This window comes from Cervus elaphus, chromosome 12 (assembly GCF_910594005.1).
Source record: "Cervus elaphus chromosome 12, mCerEla1.1, whole genome shotgun sequence".
NCBI classification, from domain to species: Eukaryota; Metazoa; Chordata; class Mammalia; order Artiodactyla; family Cervidae; genus Cervus; species Cervus elaphus.
Window position 1 is genome coordinate 17,607,133 of NC_057826.1, and position 19,901 is coordinate 17,627,033.

General features: G+C 42.2%; 1 protein-coding gene across 1 annotated transcript; it reads right to left on the reverse strand.

The window, feature by feature from the left end:
- Positions 1-8,289: 8,289 nt before the first annotated feature.
- Positions 8,290-11,940, reverse strand: ACOT4 (acyl-CoA thioesterase 4). Its single transcript, XM_043919965.1, is given in 4 exon segments — positions 8,290-8,900; positions 8,902-9,141; positions 9,933-10,135; positions 10,990-11,940. Coding segments are annotated over 4 exon segments (1,251 nt in total). The 5' UTR covers positions 11,447-11,940; the 3' UTR covers positions 8,290-8,549.
- Positions 11,941-19,901: the final 7,961 nt, after the last annotated feature.

Below are 19,901 nucleotides of genomic sequence, written 5' to 3' on the forward strand. Positions count from 1 at the left end.
CTCTGCTTTTTAATATGCTATCTAGGTTGGTCATAACTTTCCTTCCAAGGAGTAAGCGTCTTTTAATTTCATGGCTGCAGTCACCATCTGCAGTGATTTTGGAGCCCCAAAAAATAAAGTCTGACACTGTTTCTACTGTCTCCCCATCTATTTCCCATGAAGTGATGGGACCAGATACCATGATCTTAGTTTTCTGAATGTTAAGCTTTAAGCCAACTTTTTCACTCTCCTCTTTCACTTTCATCAAGAGGCTTTTTAGTTCCTCTTCACTCTCTGCCATAAGGGTGGTGTCATCTGCATATCTGAGGTGATTGATATTTCTCCCGGCAATCTTGATTCCAGCTTGTGCTTCTTCCAGCCCAGCATTTCTCATGATGTACTCTGCATATAAGTTAAATAAGCAGGGTGACAATATATAGCCTTGACTTACTCCTTTATGAGTGCAATTGTGTGGTAGTTTGAGCATTCTTTGGCATTGCTTTTCTTTGGGATTGGAATGAAAACCGACCTTTTCCAGTCCTGTGGCCACTGCTGAGTTTTCCAAATTTGCTGACATATTGAGTGCAGCACTTTCACAGCATCATGTTTTAGCATTTGAAATAGCTCAACTGGAATTCCATCACCCCACTAGCTTTGTTTGTAGTGATGCTTCCTAAGGCCCACTTGACTTCACATTCCAGGATGTCTGGCTCTAAGTGAGTGATCACACCATCATGATTATCTGGGTCATGAAGATCTTTTTTGTATAGTTCTGTGTATTCTAGCCACCTCTTCTTGATATCTTCTGCTTCTGTTAGGTCCCTACCATTTCTGTCCTCTATTGAGCCCATCTTTGCATAAAATGTTCCCTTGGTATCTCTAATTTTCTTGAAGCAGTCCAGGGTGGTGAGTGTCAAAATAGAGGAACAAAGACTGCCGAGAGCTAAGGGACTGAGAAAGATACTGGCAGTTCCAAGAAGCATTTAAGTATTAAAAAGCGTCCCAGGTGATTGTAACTCAGGGGATCTGTTGGAAACATAGTCCTAATCCTACTCTTGTCCCTCAGTCCTTTTACCAAGAACCCATAGTGGCTTCCAGAGCAGGTAGGTATTTATGGAGTGTGACCTTCCTGGGTTCCAGTCTGACTTACTCCTTAATAGTGATCCTTAGCAAAGCACATAATTAAGCCTCTGAATCCAGTTTCCTTATCTGTAAAGCATTTATTGTGATGGTTAAATAGGACATGACTATTTAACCTATTTATTTAAATAGGATGAGATGGTTGGATGGCATCTCTGACTCAATGGACATGGGTTTGGGTAGACTCTGGGAGTTGGTGATGGACAAGGAGACCTGGCATGCTGCAGTTCACGGGGTCGCAAAGAGTTGGACATGGCTGAGCGACTGAACTGAACTGAAATAGGCAAACACAGGCTTGACACTGCACTGATACTGTAGTAGATGCTCAGTGAGAGTTTTTTCCTTCAATTTGGTGCCAAAAATCTTGGCACCTTGTGCACCCATACCAAACACATATAGAGACAGAGATTTGGAGGAAAGAGAAGTGAACGTGAAAGTCGCTCAGTTGTGTCCAACTCTTTGGGACCCCATGGACTATATACAGTGCAAGGAATTCTCCAGGCCAGAATGCTGGAGTCTGTAACCTTTCCCTTCTCCAGTGGCTCTTCCCAAATGGAGTGGGTAGCCTTTCCCTTCTCCAGGGGACCTTTCCAACCCACGGATTGAACCCAGGTCTCCTGCACTGTGGGCGGACTCTTTGCCAGCTGAGCCTCAAGGAAAGCCCAAGAATTCTGGCTGGAGTGGGGAGCCTATTCCTTCTCCAACAGATGTTCCTGACCCAGGAATGGAACTGGTGTCTCCTGTATTGCAGGTGGATTATTTACCAACTAAGATATTAGGGAAGCCCTGGAGGGAAGAGATGACTTTATTCCTTTGCAAGGCAAAGGTTGAAAACACAACAGTCTAACATTTTAAGAACTGTGACCCAACCCAGGGAAATTGCAAGAGGTTATATAAACTCCCTGGGCTCCTGGTCTAGGGTAGGTGTTAAGGCTCAAAGTAATGAAAGTCTTGCATTCTTCTTCCTCTTTATTTCAAAACATTCACAGCTAGTGTCAGATAATTGGGCCTAGTTGTCTCTGGGTTATGGAGATTCAGCAGATGCTCTCAGGAAAGAAGCTGGTTGCATTGCTTTGCTTATCTTACCATCCTTATTCAGTCGCTGGTCTGAGACTTGCTTTCTTATCAGGAGGACAAATGCTTTTAGAAGTTATTTTATCCAGGAGCATTAGTTGTTTACAGTGGGAAAATTAATTCAGATACCTCAAATGGAAAAAAAAAGTCCACACATTTTAATTTATCAGTATTTAATGTAGTCTGTTAAGTCAAAATTCATGGTGGATTTTAATGTAAAGTCAAAATTTATCCCCTTACGTCCCAGTTTTTTGTTGTCACTCATCTTCCAGTTTCCTGATTGTCAATTCTCACATTTATATTTCCAGCTCTCATGTCTCCTCTGAGATTCAGACTTGTTGGTCTAATTTTGTATTTGGCATCTTCACTTGGATGTCCAATAGGAAAACGTAACATGACAGAAATAGAAATCTTGGCTTTTTTCTCCAGACTGTTCTTTCCTTAGGGTTCTCTGTTTCAGTAAATGGCATCAGTGTCCATCCACTGACTTCTCAGATGGCTCAGTGGTAAAGAATATGCCTGCAATGCAGGAGATATGGGTTTGATCCCTGGGTTGGGAAGATCCTCTGGAAAAGGGAGTAATCCCACTCCAGTTTTCTTGCCTGGGAAACCCATCAACAGAGGAGCCTAGAGGGCTACAGTCCATGGGTTGTGAAAGACTCAGACGGGATTTAGCAACTCAATAACAAACAACAATTCATCCATTAGTTTAAGGAATCAAAAAAAAAGAAAAAAGACAGCTTGGAGTCATTCTTGTGTTCTCTTTTTCCATCCCACCATCAAACTTTGCTGCTGTACTTTGGAATGTATCCTGCATCTGACCACTTTTCATCACCTGCATTGTTAGCACCCTACTCTGTGAGGTGATATCTCATTGTGGTTTTGATTTGCATTGATGAGCAGTGTTGAGCATCTTTTCATATGCCTGTTAGCCATCTGTACACCATCTTTGGAAAAATATCTATTCAGGTCTTCGACCATTTTTTAATTGTTTTGTTCTTTTTGATATTTAGTTGTATGAGTTGTTTATTATTTTGGATATAATCCCCTTGTTGGTCATATCATTTGCAAATATTTTACCCAGTTCAGGAAGTTGTCTTATTGTTTTGTTGATGGTTTCCTTTGTGCAAAACCTGTTAAGGTGCCATTTGCTTCTTTTTGCTCATATTTCTTTTGCCTTAGGGGACAGATAAAAAAAAAAATGTTGCTGTGATTCATGTCAGAGTGTTCTGCCTATATTTTCTTGTAGGAGTTTTATGGCTTTAAGCCTGACATTTAGGTCTTTAATCTATCTTTTGTTTATTTTTGTATATGGTATGAGAAAATATTCTAATTCCATTGTTTTACATGTACCTATCCAGTTTCTCCAGCACAACTTGTTGAAGAGACTATGATTTTGCCATTGCATATTCTTTGTCATAGGTTAATTGCTTACTTTGTCATAGGTTAACTGACCAAAGGTGTATGGATTTATTTCTGGGCTCCCTATTCAGTTCTGTTGACCTATATACTTGTTTTTGTGCCAGTACCATGTTGCTTTGATGACTATAACTTGGGAATATAGTCTGAAGATAGGGTACATAATATCTCCAACTTTGTTCTCTCTGTCTTTTTTCTTTTCTCAAGATTTTTTTGGCAGTTTGGGACCTGTTGTAATTCCATATAAATTTTAGGGTTTATTTTACTTCTGTGAAAAATGTCATGAGTATTTTAATAGGGATTGCAGTACATCTCTAGATTGCTTTGGGTACTATGGCCATTTTAAGTACTAATTCTTCCAATCCAAGAACTCAAGATATCTTTCCTTTTTTTTTTTTTTTTTTTTTTTGTATTGTCTTCAGTTTTCTTCATCAGTGTTTTATAGTTTTTAGAGTATAGGTGCTTCATTTCCTTGATTAAATGTTAAAGGATCCTCTCTAAGTGGAAAAGAAGATTCATTAGGAAAGGGAAAATTGCACTAAGAAAGGAAAATGTGTAGTAAGAGTTGAATATTAACCACTTAAATAATCTAGTAAGAAGATTCAAAGACAAAAAGGCAACTATAACAACAATAAACAGTTAAGGGTAAACATGAAAATGTAAAATCTGACACTGAAAACACAAAATGTAGGTGAGGGGAATAAAAATGCAGATCTTTTAGAATCTGTTTGAACTTAAAGGACTAAATGATTACTAGTTTCAAAACAAGTAGATATAGATATAGGTCATCATATATTGGAGAAGGCAATGGCAACCCACTCCAGTACTCTTGCCTGGAAAATCCCATGGAGGGAGGAGCCTGGTAGGCTACAGTCCATGGGGTCGCGAAGAGTCAGACACAGCTGAGTGACTTCACTTTCACTTTTCACTTTCATGCATTGGAGAAGGAAATGGCAACCCACTCCAGTGTTCTTGCCTGGAGAATCCCAGGGACAGCGGAGCCTGGTGGGCTGCCATCTATGGAGTCGCACAGAGTCAGACATGACTGAAGCAACTTAGCAGTAGCAGCATCATATATGAAACCCGTGGTAACCAGAATCAAAAACCTACAACAGACACACAAAAACTAAAAGCAACACAGGCACACTACTAAAGAACATCATCAGCTATGCTTCTCCTTGCTAACTATGACAAAATGGAAGAGGAAGAGGTGAGCTAAAGAACGAACTGCTAAATAGGAAGCAACCAGGGCTTGCCAGATATAACAATAACACTGTTTCTTCTTACAACTTCTTCAGATAGTAAATTAATCTGTAATTGAGACAAGAATTCAGAACAAAGTCAAACCCAGGGTGGATCTGTGTGAGAGACTTTGTTAAGAAAAGATTCCAGGTAATGTTTCATAAAACATTTCAGAATGGCAAAAGGTCCTCTAAAGATTTTAAGGTGTACCTAGCAGATCCTGTCTATTAAATAATAGAATTTATGGAAACCTGAAGGATGTTTGCCTGCAGCATCATCCCAAGGACCCCCAGACAGAGAAGTTCCTATCTCAAACAGATTTTCAGTGGTGTATTATCTAAGAAAGTGAAACCCACTAATAATTTTCAGAAAACCTGCATAATTCTTAAGAGAATTGTTCTGGTGGAAACAGAGTCTGAACTAAAAGAGTATATGAAATATGCTAAAAAGAGAGAATATAAGAAGAGCTGAATCATTGGAAGAGACCCTGAGGAGGGAAGGATTGAGGGCAGGAGGAGAAGGGGGCAACAGATGATGAGATGGTTGGATGGCATCACCAACTCAATGGACATGAGTTTGAGCATACTCTGGGAGATGGTGTAGGACAGGGAAACCTGGTGTGCTGTAGTCCATGGCTTCACCAAAAGTCGGACATGACTTAGCAACTGAACAACAAAGACAGCAAAATAAAAAGAGACAGTTGGAGGTCTCATCCATTTTTTCCAGGAAACAGATCCAGGAGGGTTTTTTCGCTCATTTAGGAGCTACAGAGAACAACTCACAGAGTGTAAACTAAGCAGTAATGAAAGAATTGGCAACATGTTTTCAGCTGGATTTCAGAATGGCTAGGGGTCAGCGACTGTTATGTGCCTCCGACATTCCCCATTTTTTAACAGGAATGTCTGAGAATTATACTTACTCCACCACCATATCCTGATGTATGTGTACATACAGTTAACTTCTTTATTTAGTTCATAGGTCTTAAGATTGAGAAGATGCTTAAGGAGCTATACCCAAGGAGCTATACCTGAGGAGCTTCATCTATACCTGAACCTGATATAATTGATGCAGTCTTGGACTTTGAGCCTGAGCATGGTGCTATACTAGAATGAGACTCTGGTGGGGAGGGAGGTCCTCAAAGGAGGGATGGGTGTATTTTACATGTGGGAGGAATGTGAATAGTGTGGCTTAGAAGGCAGATTTTAAAAGGTGATTACAGTGTTTCCCATTCCACATGCTTTTCTAGAGACTCTGCACTCTCCTTTTGAGAGGTAGACTCTATGTTCTCCTTAAAGTTTGTGGGTCTTTGTGATTGTCTTGACCAGTGAAAGTGTTAGTCACTCAGTCGTGTCTGACTCTTTGTGACCCCATGGACCGTAGCCCGCCAGGCTCCTCTGTCCATGGAATTATCCAGGCAAGAATACTGGAGTGGGTAGCCATTCCCTTCTCCAGGAGATCTTCCCAACCCAGAGACTGAACCCGGGTCTACTGCATTGCAGGCAGATACTTTACCATCTGAGCCACCAGGGAAGCCCACCTTGACCAGTAGTGTATGGCAGGAGTGATACTATGTAGCTTCCAAGACTAGGTCAAAGATAAGGCCATGCAATTCGGCCTTGATACACTGGGATGCTCACTCTTGGAAGCCAGCCAAATTAGCCACTGTAAAGGCCCACATGGAGAGAACTGAGACCCTGTGAACCCACAGCCCTGCCTGAGATCTTAACTGACAGCCAATACCAACTTCCCTGCCTGGTGAGTGAGAAAAATAGAATGGTTAATGTTTTAGGTTACTGTGTTTTAGGGTAGTTTGTTACATAGCAATAGATAATTGAAATACACCCCAAATATAGTCACATAAAACAATATTTTGTTCATAGATCCACAATTTGGACAGCGCTTGACTTGGACAACCCTTCTCTGCTTCAGGATATCTGAGGCCTTCACTAAGAAGATTCAGTGGCTAGGGCTAGAATCATCTAGAGGTTTGTTCACTCATGTATCTAGTACCTGAGCTGAGATGACTCACAGGCTGAGTTCATTTGGGACGATCACAGGAAGTGCTTACAGTTGGCTTCTCTGTGTATTTGGGGCTTCCTCACAGCATCACAGCCTCAAGTTTGTCAAGCTTCATTGGGTGGCTTAGCCCTCCAAGAGCAAGTGTTTCCAGCAAACAAGGTAGAATCGTCATGGCCTTTATGACCAACCTTCTGAAGTCACAAAGCATCAGTTCAGCCCTACTGTACTAACTGAAGCAGTCAGAAACCCATCCATATTGAGGGGAGAGGGTGTAGATCTCCCGCCTCTTGGTGCTAGAAGTAGCAAAGAATTAATGTTATGAACAATTTTTCTGGGACTTTCCTGGTGATCCAGTCCTTAAGAGTACACTTTCCAGTGCAGGGAATGCAGGTTTGATCCCAGGTCATGGAACTAGGATCCCATACGCCATGGGGCCTCTAAGCCCACATAGAGAGATGCCCACTTGGTACAAGGAAGAGCCTGCATGCTGCAACCAAGACCCAATGTAGCCAAATAAATATTTTTTAAGAACCAACTTTTCTGTGATATGTTAAATATGATTTTCTTTAACTGACTTGAAGTTTATGGGTGTTATGTCCCCTCAAAACTCAAATGTTGAAATCTGAAACCTCAATGCAATGGTATTTGAAGGTAGGCCTTTTAAGAGGTTGTTAGGTTCAAATGAGGCCCCCATGATGGGATTAGTGTCCTTATGAAATGAGGAAGAGAAACCAGAGGTGGTTTCTCCTCTCCCTGCCAGGTGAGGAGACAGGGAGAAGGCAGCTGTCTCTAAGCCAGAAAATGCCCCCACCAGGAACTGAATCTGCCAGAACCTTGATCTTGGGCTTTTCAGACTCCACAACTGTGAGAAATGTGTGTTGTTTAAGCCACTCTATCTATGGTATTTTGTCAGAGAAGCCTGAGCTAAGTAAGACATAGTCCTTCCGGACTATGTGGTTGATGTCAGTTTTAGAAAATTCTCAACCATTATCTCTTCAAGTATATCTACATAATGCTTTGTAGCTTTGTTGTCAGGGAAAGTGATGATGCCTCTAGGAACGTCACAATATGAGTTTCCAAAGTTTGTTCTTAGAACCAGGAAGCAAGAAAAATAGGTCATAGTCACGCTCCTTTGTATCAGAGTTTTGACTAAACTGTTCTAGAGCCAGATGCTCCCCTATCCATCACTCCTTCTCCCAGGGGATTCTTCTTTAATCTCCATGAGAAAAAGGTCAGTCTGGCTATCCTATCAACACCTCTGTGTATATTTTAGCCAATGAAAATTCTGTCAGTAGTAGTTGAACCAGTAGCAAATGCTGAATGGTCATTCTCTCCCAATGATGGAAAAAGTAACCCAGTATTTGTTCAGCTTTAAATTTCACCTGTACCTCCCAAGTGTTATGTAAAAACACCTAGACAAAAACACAAATTTTAATAGTGGGGATACTTTTTATTATTTTGTATTGTATACTTTTAATCCAATCTTCTACAAGATGTATGTGTTACATTAGAAAAATTCATAATGAAATAAAACTTCAAAAAGTTTCCTACAATACATCATTAATAACAATGACATGAATTTAATGTTACCCAGGGGATAAATGATTCACATAAGATTATTAAACACTAAAATCCAACCTTGAATCTCTCTCTCCTGTCAGTAGCATAGCAGTGCATTACAATTTGGGGGAAGGTCCAAGGTGTTTGGTGAAGAAGGTTAGAATTTGCTTCCAAGCATCTACCTGGGCCTTAGAATGAGCCCTGGGCTCCCCACCCCACATTACGGGTTTGTCCAAGGACGTGTGCAAAGAAGCTGGGCACATGGGGAAATAAGGAGGCTCAATGTAGTGCCCAGCCCCAGGATAAGAGATGATCTGGGGTTTTTCCTTTCCATGGGCCTGTAACCGTTCCGAGGCTATCTGGGCACAAAACTCACTCCTCCAGTTATGGTCATCCTGACCAACAATGAAGAGGATGGGTCCCTGGGCCTTCTCTATTGGAATCATGCAGGGGTTCTCGCACCCCCCCTACAATATCATTCCTTACATCCACAATGTCTAGGAGGCCTGAGAAAGCTACCTTCACTCGCCTCAGGTCATGGCCCAACGGTGGAATGCTGTTCTCTTTGTAGTACATAGCTTTGTTTCCAATGAACCCAGATCCATTGATGGAAACCGTGGCTGAGATGTTCTTCAAAAATGAGGCCATGGAGAGACAAATATCAGCCCCTAAGGAAATGCCCAGAAGGCCAATGCCTGGGCCTTTTATCTGCAAGAAAAGAAGAGACAAAAGTAAAAAATCTACCTCAGAGAAAAACATTTTTCTAAATGCAGCTAGAGATGCTGCTAGCTTTGACTTGTGAACTGCTCACAAGACACTCAACCTCAGCTGACAGAGGATATTCTTTCCCTGTAAAGACTATCTTCCTGGACACGTGGCAAACAAATCCTAAAAACTCACTGGCAAATTTGGGAACTAGTTGCAAACTTCCAGAGAGTCATGCACTGAAGAATGCTGAGTCATGGAGCCTGTTGAGTTCAGAGCCTCATTCAGGTGGAATTATGGCATCAATGTTCTTGAGTATCTAACTTGTGAAACGAAAGTCTGTCCCAAGAAGTGAATCATTATCAGACCACATCTAAATATATACTGAAAAATGGTTAACTTTATAGAAACAAAGTAAGACTTCAGAGTCCAATTAAGTAGTTCTTAGCTTCTGAAATGGGTGAACAAGTTTCGATCAAGTCTGAAAACATATTCTGCTATCAGAAATATAAAGATTAAAAAGTATGCAAAGCTAAAAAATTAGAAACTCCACTTGAAGAAATTTTAATATTGCTACATAATTCCCTGAAATAAAATCTCACATGAATTTTACAATGAAGTCAGCAATTTTAATCCATCTGACAGAGAAAGTGGAGTACCTAAAACCAAGGAAGTCTTCAAAAGAAATGTCTGTGAAAGAAGAGTAGAACAGCATCAATGCTGTTGGCACAGGTGAGTGCAAAGTGACACCCTCTGCAGGTTCTAGAGAGAATGATAAAGGAGGTTAGGAGAACCTGGGTGTGTTGAAGCATGTAGCACAGGGTTTCTTCAAAGTAGTCCAGGTCTATGGTATCGAATTTCTTGGGGAGATCTTCAAAGCTACAATAAGCTAGAGCCAATGTGGCAAAGCCATGGCCAGCCAGAAGGCTGGCCCGATATTCCAACAGGCCTCCTCCAACACCGAAGATGTCAATGATCCCTGGGAAAGGTCCAGATCCTAAAGAAGGCAGTATTATAAAGAGAATGTGTTATGTAATTTATTGAAGGATTTACTTTCCTTTTAGAAATCTTTCTAAAGTATTTAGTGGGTGCCTGTGAATCAGAGGAAAGAAAAGAGCTCCCTGAGTCATTATTGAACAAGGGATACAAATTCCAAATTATCTCCAAGGTATACTTAGAGAATCTTTAGTTGTAAAGAAGGGTAATAAAGTCTAAAGACTATACCATGGAAGGAGGATTTTAGACAGTTTATTCGAAGTGTTCTTTTATAGGATTGGGAACAGAATTGAGAATGAAAACGAAGCTTTCAAAACCAAATCAAAACTCTTGGTGATACCTTTGGTTCAAATGTCTGCTTAGAGGAAAGAAAGAGATCCTGCGAGGCTTTAGGTGAGGAAGGCAGTGAAGTCTGAAAAATGATCTGTGGTAGAGAGGAGCATGAAAAAGTGGGTAAGGGGCCCAGTGTACGCAGGACATTGGAGAAGGGTGACGTGGCACTAGCTTCCTCGGCTGTCATCATATTGTGTAAGACCATCATACTGTGTTGGAGCTGAAGGTTATAGAAATCTGTAGTTATTAATAGCAAAATGAACCTACGGACCCCATTGAGTCCTTTTTTTTTTTTTTTAATCTGCATACTAACAGTATCCACCTCATTGGGATACAGAGGTTAAATGAGATAATGCAAGCAAACGGCATAGCAGAGTGCCTTCATTGTGACTGTGAGGTCACTGATCTAGTCAACATCCTCTTCTCTGACCCTGATCCCAAGCCACTCTTCCTGGGAAGCGGTATCGCAAACCAAGACGGCCTGGAGAACACGCTCGCCAGGCCCCAGCACCCCAGGCTCACCTGGCGGCAGGAAGAGCGTGGCGCGCACCCGGCCCGCGCGCACCGGCTCGCGCCGCACCCCGGGCGCCAGGAAGTCGCGCTCGTGCACCGCCCGGCCCAGGAGCCGCTGGGCCTCGGGCTCGTGACCGTCGAGCACCTCCAGCTCCACGGCGAAGGGCGTCTGCACATCCCGCTTCAGAAATCGCCAAAAAGGCTTCTCGGGCTCCAGAGCCCAGAAGAGCCCCATGGGCTCGAGCCCCGCGAAGCTGCCGCCCAGCGCGGGCGCGCGCTCCAGGTCCAGCAGGCCGGCGGCGTCGGCGCAGTAGCGCGCGTGGGCCCTGAAGAGCGCGCCCTTCTCGTCGCGCAGGGACGCGCGCAGCGTGACCGGCTGCCCCGGCGCCAGGCCGCGGACAGCGATGCGCACGGGCTCGTCCCAGCGGCAGCGGCCCGCCGGCTCCAGAGTCACGGTCGCCACCATCCCGGGCCCAGAGCCGCAGTCTGGACCCTGAGCGTGAAAGCGCGGGCGGCTACTTGAGTTTTTGCCTCAGGCCGGGAGGACGGCGCTCGGACGTCCGAGGGTGTCAGGCGTCGCCTCGAGCCGAGAGAGATCTGTAGCTGAGCCGCCTCTGGAGGCGTCCTTTTTAAGTCTCGGACCCCTGCTCGTCGGAGGTAAAGATACCGGGTCTTTCTTCTGGCTCAGGGCGGGGCGCACAGGGATTTTCTGCTGTCTATAAGGTGGCGCGGAACCCGCCCCGCCGACGCCTCTTTTCTGCCTCAGTCCTCCTTCGCTTGTTGGAGTGGAGCGAGTTGGGTACGGATTCGTGGTGAAACCGGAGCTGAATGCCTTTAGGCAAAATTCCAAGAATCCTAGCTTCTCCCAACTTTTTTTTTCTAAAACTTTTAATGAGTTATACACATACACGCACACGCACACAAAAACCCTGCATAAATCCTACGTGTATATTTCAGTGTATTTCGTAACCCGAACGTACTTGGGAACCAAGCTCAAAGGTCTAGAAACATCATTGCCAGCACCCCAGTAGCACTTTCCCTTGCCCAAGGTTTTGAGTCCAACAAAACGGGTTAGTTTTTCCCCAACTCTGCATTTTATGGTGATGAATCCTCCAGTGTGCCGTTTTTATTGTCTGCTTTCGCTGAGCATTACATTTGTGAGATTCATTGCTATTTTTGAATGTAGTTGTAGATTGTTCTTTATCTCTGCCAAATAGTATTTTATTTTGTGATCATAAAAGTAGTGGTCAGATATTACTGACTATAGGCTTTTGGTAGTTTCCAGTTGGGACTCCTAGGTATAGTGCTCTGAATATTCAGGACTATATCTTTTGATTGACGTATATGTGCCTTTCAGTGGAGTGAATACCTGGGAGTCGAATTGCTGTATCATAGGTGTCAGGAATCATTTAACAGTAAGATTCCTGTGTGTTGTTTCCTATCTCTCTTGAGCCCTCTGTTCCTTATCAGTCCCTGTCTGGGGCAAGAGGAGCAGGCAAGTCTCTCCCAGGACAGAGATCAAAGAGATGGGATGCTTGCATAGGATTTCCTTCATTAGCTTTTCCATAAGGTGAAAAGTAACTATTTACGACCCTATTTTCATATGGATCGCCTTTTGGCCGTATGGCCTCTATTGCTCCTTGCTTCCTTGATAAACTTGTAAGGTCTGGTCTCTTGATCTTTATCTAAAGAAGCTACTGGTATATATACTGTCACAGAATTCAATAAAGCACCTTTGCTCCATCAGAGCTTGGGTCCCCGTGTCTTTCTCTCTCTCTCTCTCTGTCTGATTCCCTGGAGCGCGAAAGCCGGCTGTGTAACCCAGGGAATATTAGCCTCTTTCCTTCTTTCACTCTCTCGTCGGCTCCGGACCACCAGGTTCCGGTCCAATAAAGGACCAACAATAGGGCATGAGAATGTTTGGCCTTTGTAGATACTAAATGTCAGCCTTTTGAACGTGATCCTAGAAGCAATGTAGGTATAATGTTTAAGGATACCCAGCATTTTGCATATAATGTAGTAATAGCTACTCTTTAGCCATGTCCCATCTATTTTACATACACAATTTAACAAGTCCATAAAACACTGGGAGTATTTTTCAAATATTGGAAAGGAGAAACATGAGGCTTGGAAAATGTAAAGCTGCTAAGGATTACCCTTTAATATGTAGAAGGCAATGGCAACCCACTCCAGTACTCTTGCCTGGAGAATCCCAGGGACGGGGGAGCCTGGTGGGCTGCTGCCTATGGGGCCGCATAGAGTCGGACACGACTGAAGCGACTTAGCAGCAGCAGCAGGCTCTAATAACTGTCAGAGCCTTGACCAGCTCCAGTGTGGAACTCAACAGTGAGCTGCAGCATTGCAGTGAAAGGTAATTAAAGTTCTAGCTCTGGTTTCATCACTGACTAGTTTCGTAGGCTCAAATAAGTTTATAGCTTTTGGGGTTTAAGAGTTCTTGTGTATAGCATGATGAAACTCTGCTATAAGGGGATCCAAGGTGACAGTGTGTGTGAAACTCTTAGAAGAATACTAGGAAGCAAAATTCATGCGTGATTTTGTAATAGAGATTGAGCCTACATGGGTGTTTTTTCTCGTGGTCTCCAGATATTTGCTATAGGTTTGCATACTGCTTTTCAAATTTTCCAAAGCATACATAAGCAAGGGCTTCCCCAGTGGCTCAGCTGGTAAAGAATCTGCCTGCATTGCAGGAGACCCCGATTGAATTTCTGGGTCAGGCAGTAACCCTGGAAAAGGGATAGGCTACTCACTCCAGTATTCTTCAGCTTCCCTGGTGGCTCAGACGTAAAGAATCCACCAGCACTGCAGGAGACATGGGTTAGATCTCTGGTTTGGGTAGTTGCTCTGGAGGAGGGCATGGCAACCCACTCCAGTATTTTGCCTGGAGAATCCCCATGGACAGAGAAGCCTGGCGGGCTACTGTCCATGGGGTCACAAAGAGTCGGACATGAGTGAGTGACTGAGCACATACATAAGCAATAATGACAAATCTAGAGTGGTAAATGATCAGAGTCTCTTTGTCCTTTTCCCACTTTCCCCCAAAGATGAATGCATCCGTCTAGATTTTGATTAATGTTTAAAGTAGGTAAATATATGGGAGTGTAAACACATTATTGGTACTTTCTTTTTTGTTCTTTGCTTTCTAAAATTAAAAATGTTACATATTTTTTGTATTATTTTCTCTCTTCAACCACTTTGTTTCATGTAAATTTTAATTTTTAAAATATTAATAGGCATTATTTTTAATATATTTGATATATTTATTTTTGCTTCAGTTTTATTTTCTACTTGTATGGCATGCCTTTTCCATCTCCTCAGTTCCAGTCTGTGTGTCTCTTTAGATTTGAGGTGAACCTCTTGTAGGCAACCTCTAGACGGGTCTTGTTTTTTAACCCATTCAGCCACTCTGTGTCTTCTGATTGAAGCATTTAATCTGTCTACATTTAAAGTAATTGTTGAGGGAATTCCCTGGTGGTGCTGTGGTTAGGATTTGGTGCTTTTTTTACTGCTGTGGCTTTTTTTTTTTTTTTTTTTTTTTACTGCTGTGGCTTTTTTTACTTCTGTGATCAGGAAAGTCAGATCCTGAGAATCTCATAGTGCTGCCAGGAAAACGAAAATGAAGTAATGTTGATAGATGTGTACTTATCCCCATTTTGTTGGCCATGTTCTGGTTGTTTTTTTAGGTCTTTTTTGTTTCTTCTTTGTTTCTCTCTTCCTTATAACTTGATGACTATATTTAGTCTTATATTTAGATTCCTTTCTTTCCTGTTTGTCTGTTATATAATTCTGTTTGTGCTGGCCAGGAGGTTTATTTATGGATATATATTTGATTATTTTAAGTTTCTGATCTCTTAATGTCAGACACATTTTAACCACCCTGCATTTTTACCCTCACCACCCTACCCCCCTTTTACTGTTTGTGACATCATATTTTACATCCCTTATGTATATCTTAACCTATTTATTGTGGATATAGATGATTTGGTTACTTTGTCTTTTAACCTTGCTTTGTAAGTGGTTGAACTATACTACCTTTTTTGTGCCTTTACCAATGAGCCTTTTTTTCCCCATACTTTTAATATTTCTAGTTGCCTATTCTTTTATACTTAGAGAAGTTTTTAAAGCATTTCTTCTCAAGTAGTTTAGTGATACTGAACTTTTTTATTTTTTGCTTATCTTTAAAATTCTTTATCTGTCCTTCAAATCTGAGTGATAGCCTTCCTGAGTAGAGTGTTCTTGGTTGTAGGTTTTTTTCCTTTCATCATTTAAAAATATATCATGCTGATCCCTTCTTATCTGCTGTGCTTAGTCACTTAGTCATGTCCAGCTCTTTGCAACCCCATAGACTGTAGCCCACCAGGCTCCTCTGCCCATGGGATTTCCCAGATAAGAATACTAGAGTGTGTGGCCATTCCCTTCTCCAGGGGATCTTCACAACCCAGGGATCAAACCCACATCTACCTGGGTCTCCTGCATTTCGGGTGGATTCTTTACTGTCTTACCAGGTAAGCCATTTCTGCTGAAAAGTCAGCTGGCAGTTTAAAAAAATAATTTTTATATCTCTATTTTTGTCTGCTGTGGATCTTCTCTTGCTGCTTGTGTGGGCTTCTTGTGGTGGCTTCTCTTGTTGGGGAGCACAGGTTCTAGGGAACATAGGCTTCAGTAGTTGTGGCTCAGGGGCTTAATTGCCCCTCGGCATGTGACGTCTTCCTGAACCAGGGATCAAAGCCATGTCCCCTGCATTGGTAGGTGGATTCTTTTTTTTTTTTTTTGGTAGGTGGATTCTTTACCACTGGACCACCAGGGAAGTTCCTCAGCTGAAATTTTTATGGGAATTCTTATGTATGTTTCTAGTTGCTTTTCTCTTGCTGATTTTTACCGTTGAATTGAAAGAGTTCTTTATATATTCTCTTTATATATTTTTATGTATATATAAGTCTCTAACATATATGTGATTTGGAAATATTTCTTACCATTGTGTGAGATGTCTTTTCAAGTTTGTAATGGTATTGTCAGGGGAGTGTGTAATTTCCTCGGTTCTGTCTTGTCACAACAAAAATTTGAAGTGACGGACGTTAAAGACCTTGGACAGAATATGTCTCAGCTCTTGGGCAGGCCGTGTCACAGCTCTCAGCTCTCAGACAGATCAGTGTTACAGCTCAGTTTTATTTAGAAAATAAAAGGAAAATACATCCTCGAGGCGTGAGGGCACGCCGACCCAAAAGACGTGAAGAGGAGAGAGAGAGAGAGAGCACGCCGACCCAAAAGACGTGAAGAGGAGAGAGAGAGAGAGAGAGAGAGAGAGAGAGAGAGAGCGAGAGAGAGAGAGAGCGAGCGAGAGAGAGAGAGAGAGAGAGAGAGCGAGAGAGAGAGAGAGCGAGCGAGAGAGAGAGAGAGAGCGAGAGAGAGAGAGCGAGAGAGAGAGCGAGAGAGAGAGAGAGCGAGCGAGAGAGAGGGAGAGAGAGAGAGAGAGAGAGAGAGAGAGAGAGAGAGAGAGAGAGAGAGCGAGCGAGAGAGAGAGAGAGAGCGAGAGAGAGAGAGCGAGAGAGAGAGCGAGAGAGAGAGAGAGCGTGCGCGCAGAAGAGAGACCCCCAGCCCTTTGGCTTCTCTTTTTATATGTTTTTTCCTCCCCCTGGGCCTACTGTTTGTAAATTGGGCTAGCCAGGAGTGCTGTTTGTTCTACCTGAGGTCCCCACTCCAGTCCTTGGACCTTCCTTTGTTTTATTTTCATGGGCTTTCCCCTTCCTTGTCTTTTAGCCACCGCCATTCTGGACTCCTTTTTCCTATTCTAACTAGCTAACAGTATCCTTTGGTGCATAAAGGTTTTCAAATTTGATGTCCAGTTCATTTATTTTTTCTGTTTTTGCTTATGCTTTGATGTCAAACCATTATCTAACCCAAAGTTACAAAGATTTGCTTCTGTATCTTCTTCAAATAATTCTATAATTTGAGCTCTTACATTTACAGCTTTAATCAATTTTGAGTTCATTCTTGTGTTTGCTATGAGGTAGGATTGAAATTAATTCTTTTCATATGGATATTATATTGTGTCAACACAATTTGTTGAAAAGACCATTCTTTCTCCCTTGAATTTTCTTGTCAAAAATCAATTGACTGTAAGTGTGGTAAATGTCAGGATTTATTTCTGGAATCTCATTTCTATTCCATTGATTTTTTGGTCTATTCTTATGCATGTACCACATTATTTTAATTATTTTAAAATTGGTCATTGTGCATTTTCCAGTTTTATTATTCTTTGTCAAGATTGTGGGTTTCTTGAGTTTCCATAGGAATTTTAAGATCAACTTACCAATTTCTGCAAAGAAACTTGCTGGAATTTTGATGGAGGTTAGATTGAATCTGTAGATCAATTTGCAGTATATTAGTTTGCCAGGGTTGCTCAGCTGTGTCTGACTGTTTGCAACCCCATGGTCTCTAACCCACCAGGATCCTCTGTCCATGGGATTTTACCAGCAAGAATACTGGAGTGGGTTGCTACGCCCTCTTCCCAGGAGATCTTCCTGAACCACTATTGAACTGGAGTCTCCTGCGTCTCCTGCACTGACGAGCAGGTTCTTTACCATTGAGCCACTGGGAAGCCTTATAGTGGCCAAGAGTAAAAGCCAGGCTCTTGTTTGTTAGTATTAATTCTTCAGTTCACCGTTGGAAATTTTTAATGGCTTTCTATTCATTTCTGTATACAGCCTTTTAATCTGAAGCCAAAAGTTGTCTACACAATACTCAGCCTCATCTTGTGTGAGCACATGCTTCCTGAGAGCATGATGACTTTATACTGTGCTTGTGTTTTCTCTTATCCTGAGTTTTTAAATCTAAGTAAACTTGGTGCTTGATGAAGCCTATTCTGTTTTGTATATTTGTTAATGCAAAACCAAGACCATTGCTACTACTGGAACAGATTGTAGTTTACAATCTTCTATGCCTTAATTTTTTTCTCATATATATCCTACCTTTTATTTCTGGAAGTTGTGAGAGATTTCTTAAGTCTTCTAATGAATCCTAATTTGACTACTAGCCATGTCTATTTTGTTTTTGAGCTCATCAACTGCATTGTGTATCTCAGCAATCATTTCCACTTCCTAAAATGCCTTGTGTATCTTAGGAAAAACCTACTGTTCTCCTCCTGTGTCTCTTTTCTGTGTGACTCCTTTACTACTCAGAACACTGCACTTCTGACACTTCTGGTCACCATATGTGTAGTGTAAATCTTTGAGACAACCATCTGATGTCCTAGAATTTAATTCAGTTCTAACACTGTCTACCTGGAGATGGTGTCAGTTCCCTGAGGTTAAGGTCTCAGTCCCACAAAACTGCTCTCACCCCACCCCAGCTGCCAATTGCAAGTAGTAGCTCCCCAGGTTACCCACAATCTCTGTGTGATTAGGCTATAAATCCGAGGTTTCTACAACCCCTTCCTCAGGTTCTACTGATTTGCCAGAGCAGCTTACCAAACTCAGGGAAACCCTTACATCAACTACCTTATTGAAGAATATGATAAAGGTTTCTACAACCCCTTCCTCAGGTTCTACTGATTTGCCAGAGCAGCTTACCAAACTCAGGGAAACCCTTACATCAACTACCTTATTGAAGAATATGATAAAGGATACAGAAGAACAGCCAGATGAAGAGTTCCATTGGGCGAGGTCTGGGAGAGTCCCAGTGTAGGAGCTTTTGTCCCTGTGGAGCTGAGGTATGTCTCCCTACCAGTGTGGATGTGTTCTCCAAACTGAAAGCTCTCCAAACCCTGTTCTATTGGGATTTTTGTGGAGGCTTCCTCACATATGCTTAGTTGCTATGTCATGTCCAACTCTTTGCAACCCCATGGACTGTGGCTTGCCAGGCTCCTCTGTCCATGGAGATTTTCCAGGCAAGAATACTAGACTGGGTTGCCATGCCCTTCTCCAGAGGATCTTCCCAAACCAGGGATCTAACCCAGGTCTCCCATATTGCGAGCAGATTATTTATTGTCTGAGCCACCTTGGAAGCCCAAGAATACTGGAGTGGGTAGCCTACCCCTTCTCCAGGAGCACTTCTCGACCTAGGAATCAAACCAGGGTCTCCTGCATTGCAGGAGGATTCTTTACTAGCTGAGCTACCAGGGAGGCCCTTTCCTCTCATAGGCATGCTCAATTATTAACTAAGTTTCTGGCCCCTTGTCTCTCTGGAAAATTGGGAGAGACAGCTGAAAATTCCAAGCTTCTAATCATGGGTTGGTCTTTCTGGTTACTAGTGCCCACGCAGTCCCCATCCAGGAGCCCACCTAGAGTCACCTCAGTAGAACAAAAGATGCTGCTAGTGCTGCTATCACTTAGGTATTTACAAGAGTTTTAGGAACTCTGTGCTGGAAGTTGGGAGAAAGGTACAGGCAGATACATATTTCTTATCATTTCCACCTTCCATCATCAACTCACCTTGCAAAACTTAACACATACATATATTCACACACATACACATAATTTAAATGGCAGATAACAAGATGATGTGATGTGGTCAACATATATGAGAATTACTTCTGTAATACATAATCAAATGGTGCTGTAGGTCATGAAGGAATAGGAGAACATTCTGAAGGAATGGGAAATGTAGTTTAAAAGGAATACAGATATTTTCCCAATAAGAGGGGGAGATATTCAACTTCACTAACAGCAACAACAAAAGTACAGTAATATGAGAGTATCTTTTCAAACCATAAAACTTATAAAATTATAAAGGATTAGACACAAAGGTATACATACACACATATTGCACCAATGTTGGTAACATGGCTGTTTCATCCAGTGTCCTTGATGGCGCAGCTGGTCATTTCTGGTATGCATAGTAATTTCCTTTCAAAGAATCTCTCTTAAAGAAACAATCAGTTTCTTTAAGATACACAAAGACATACA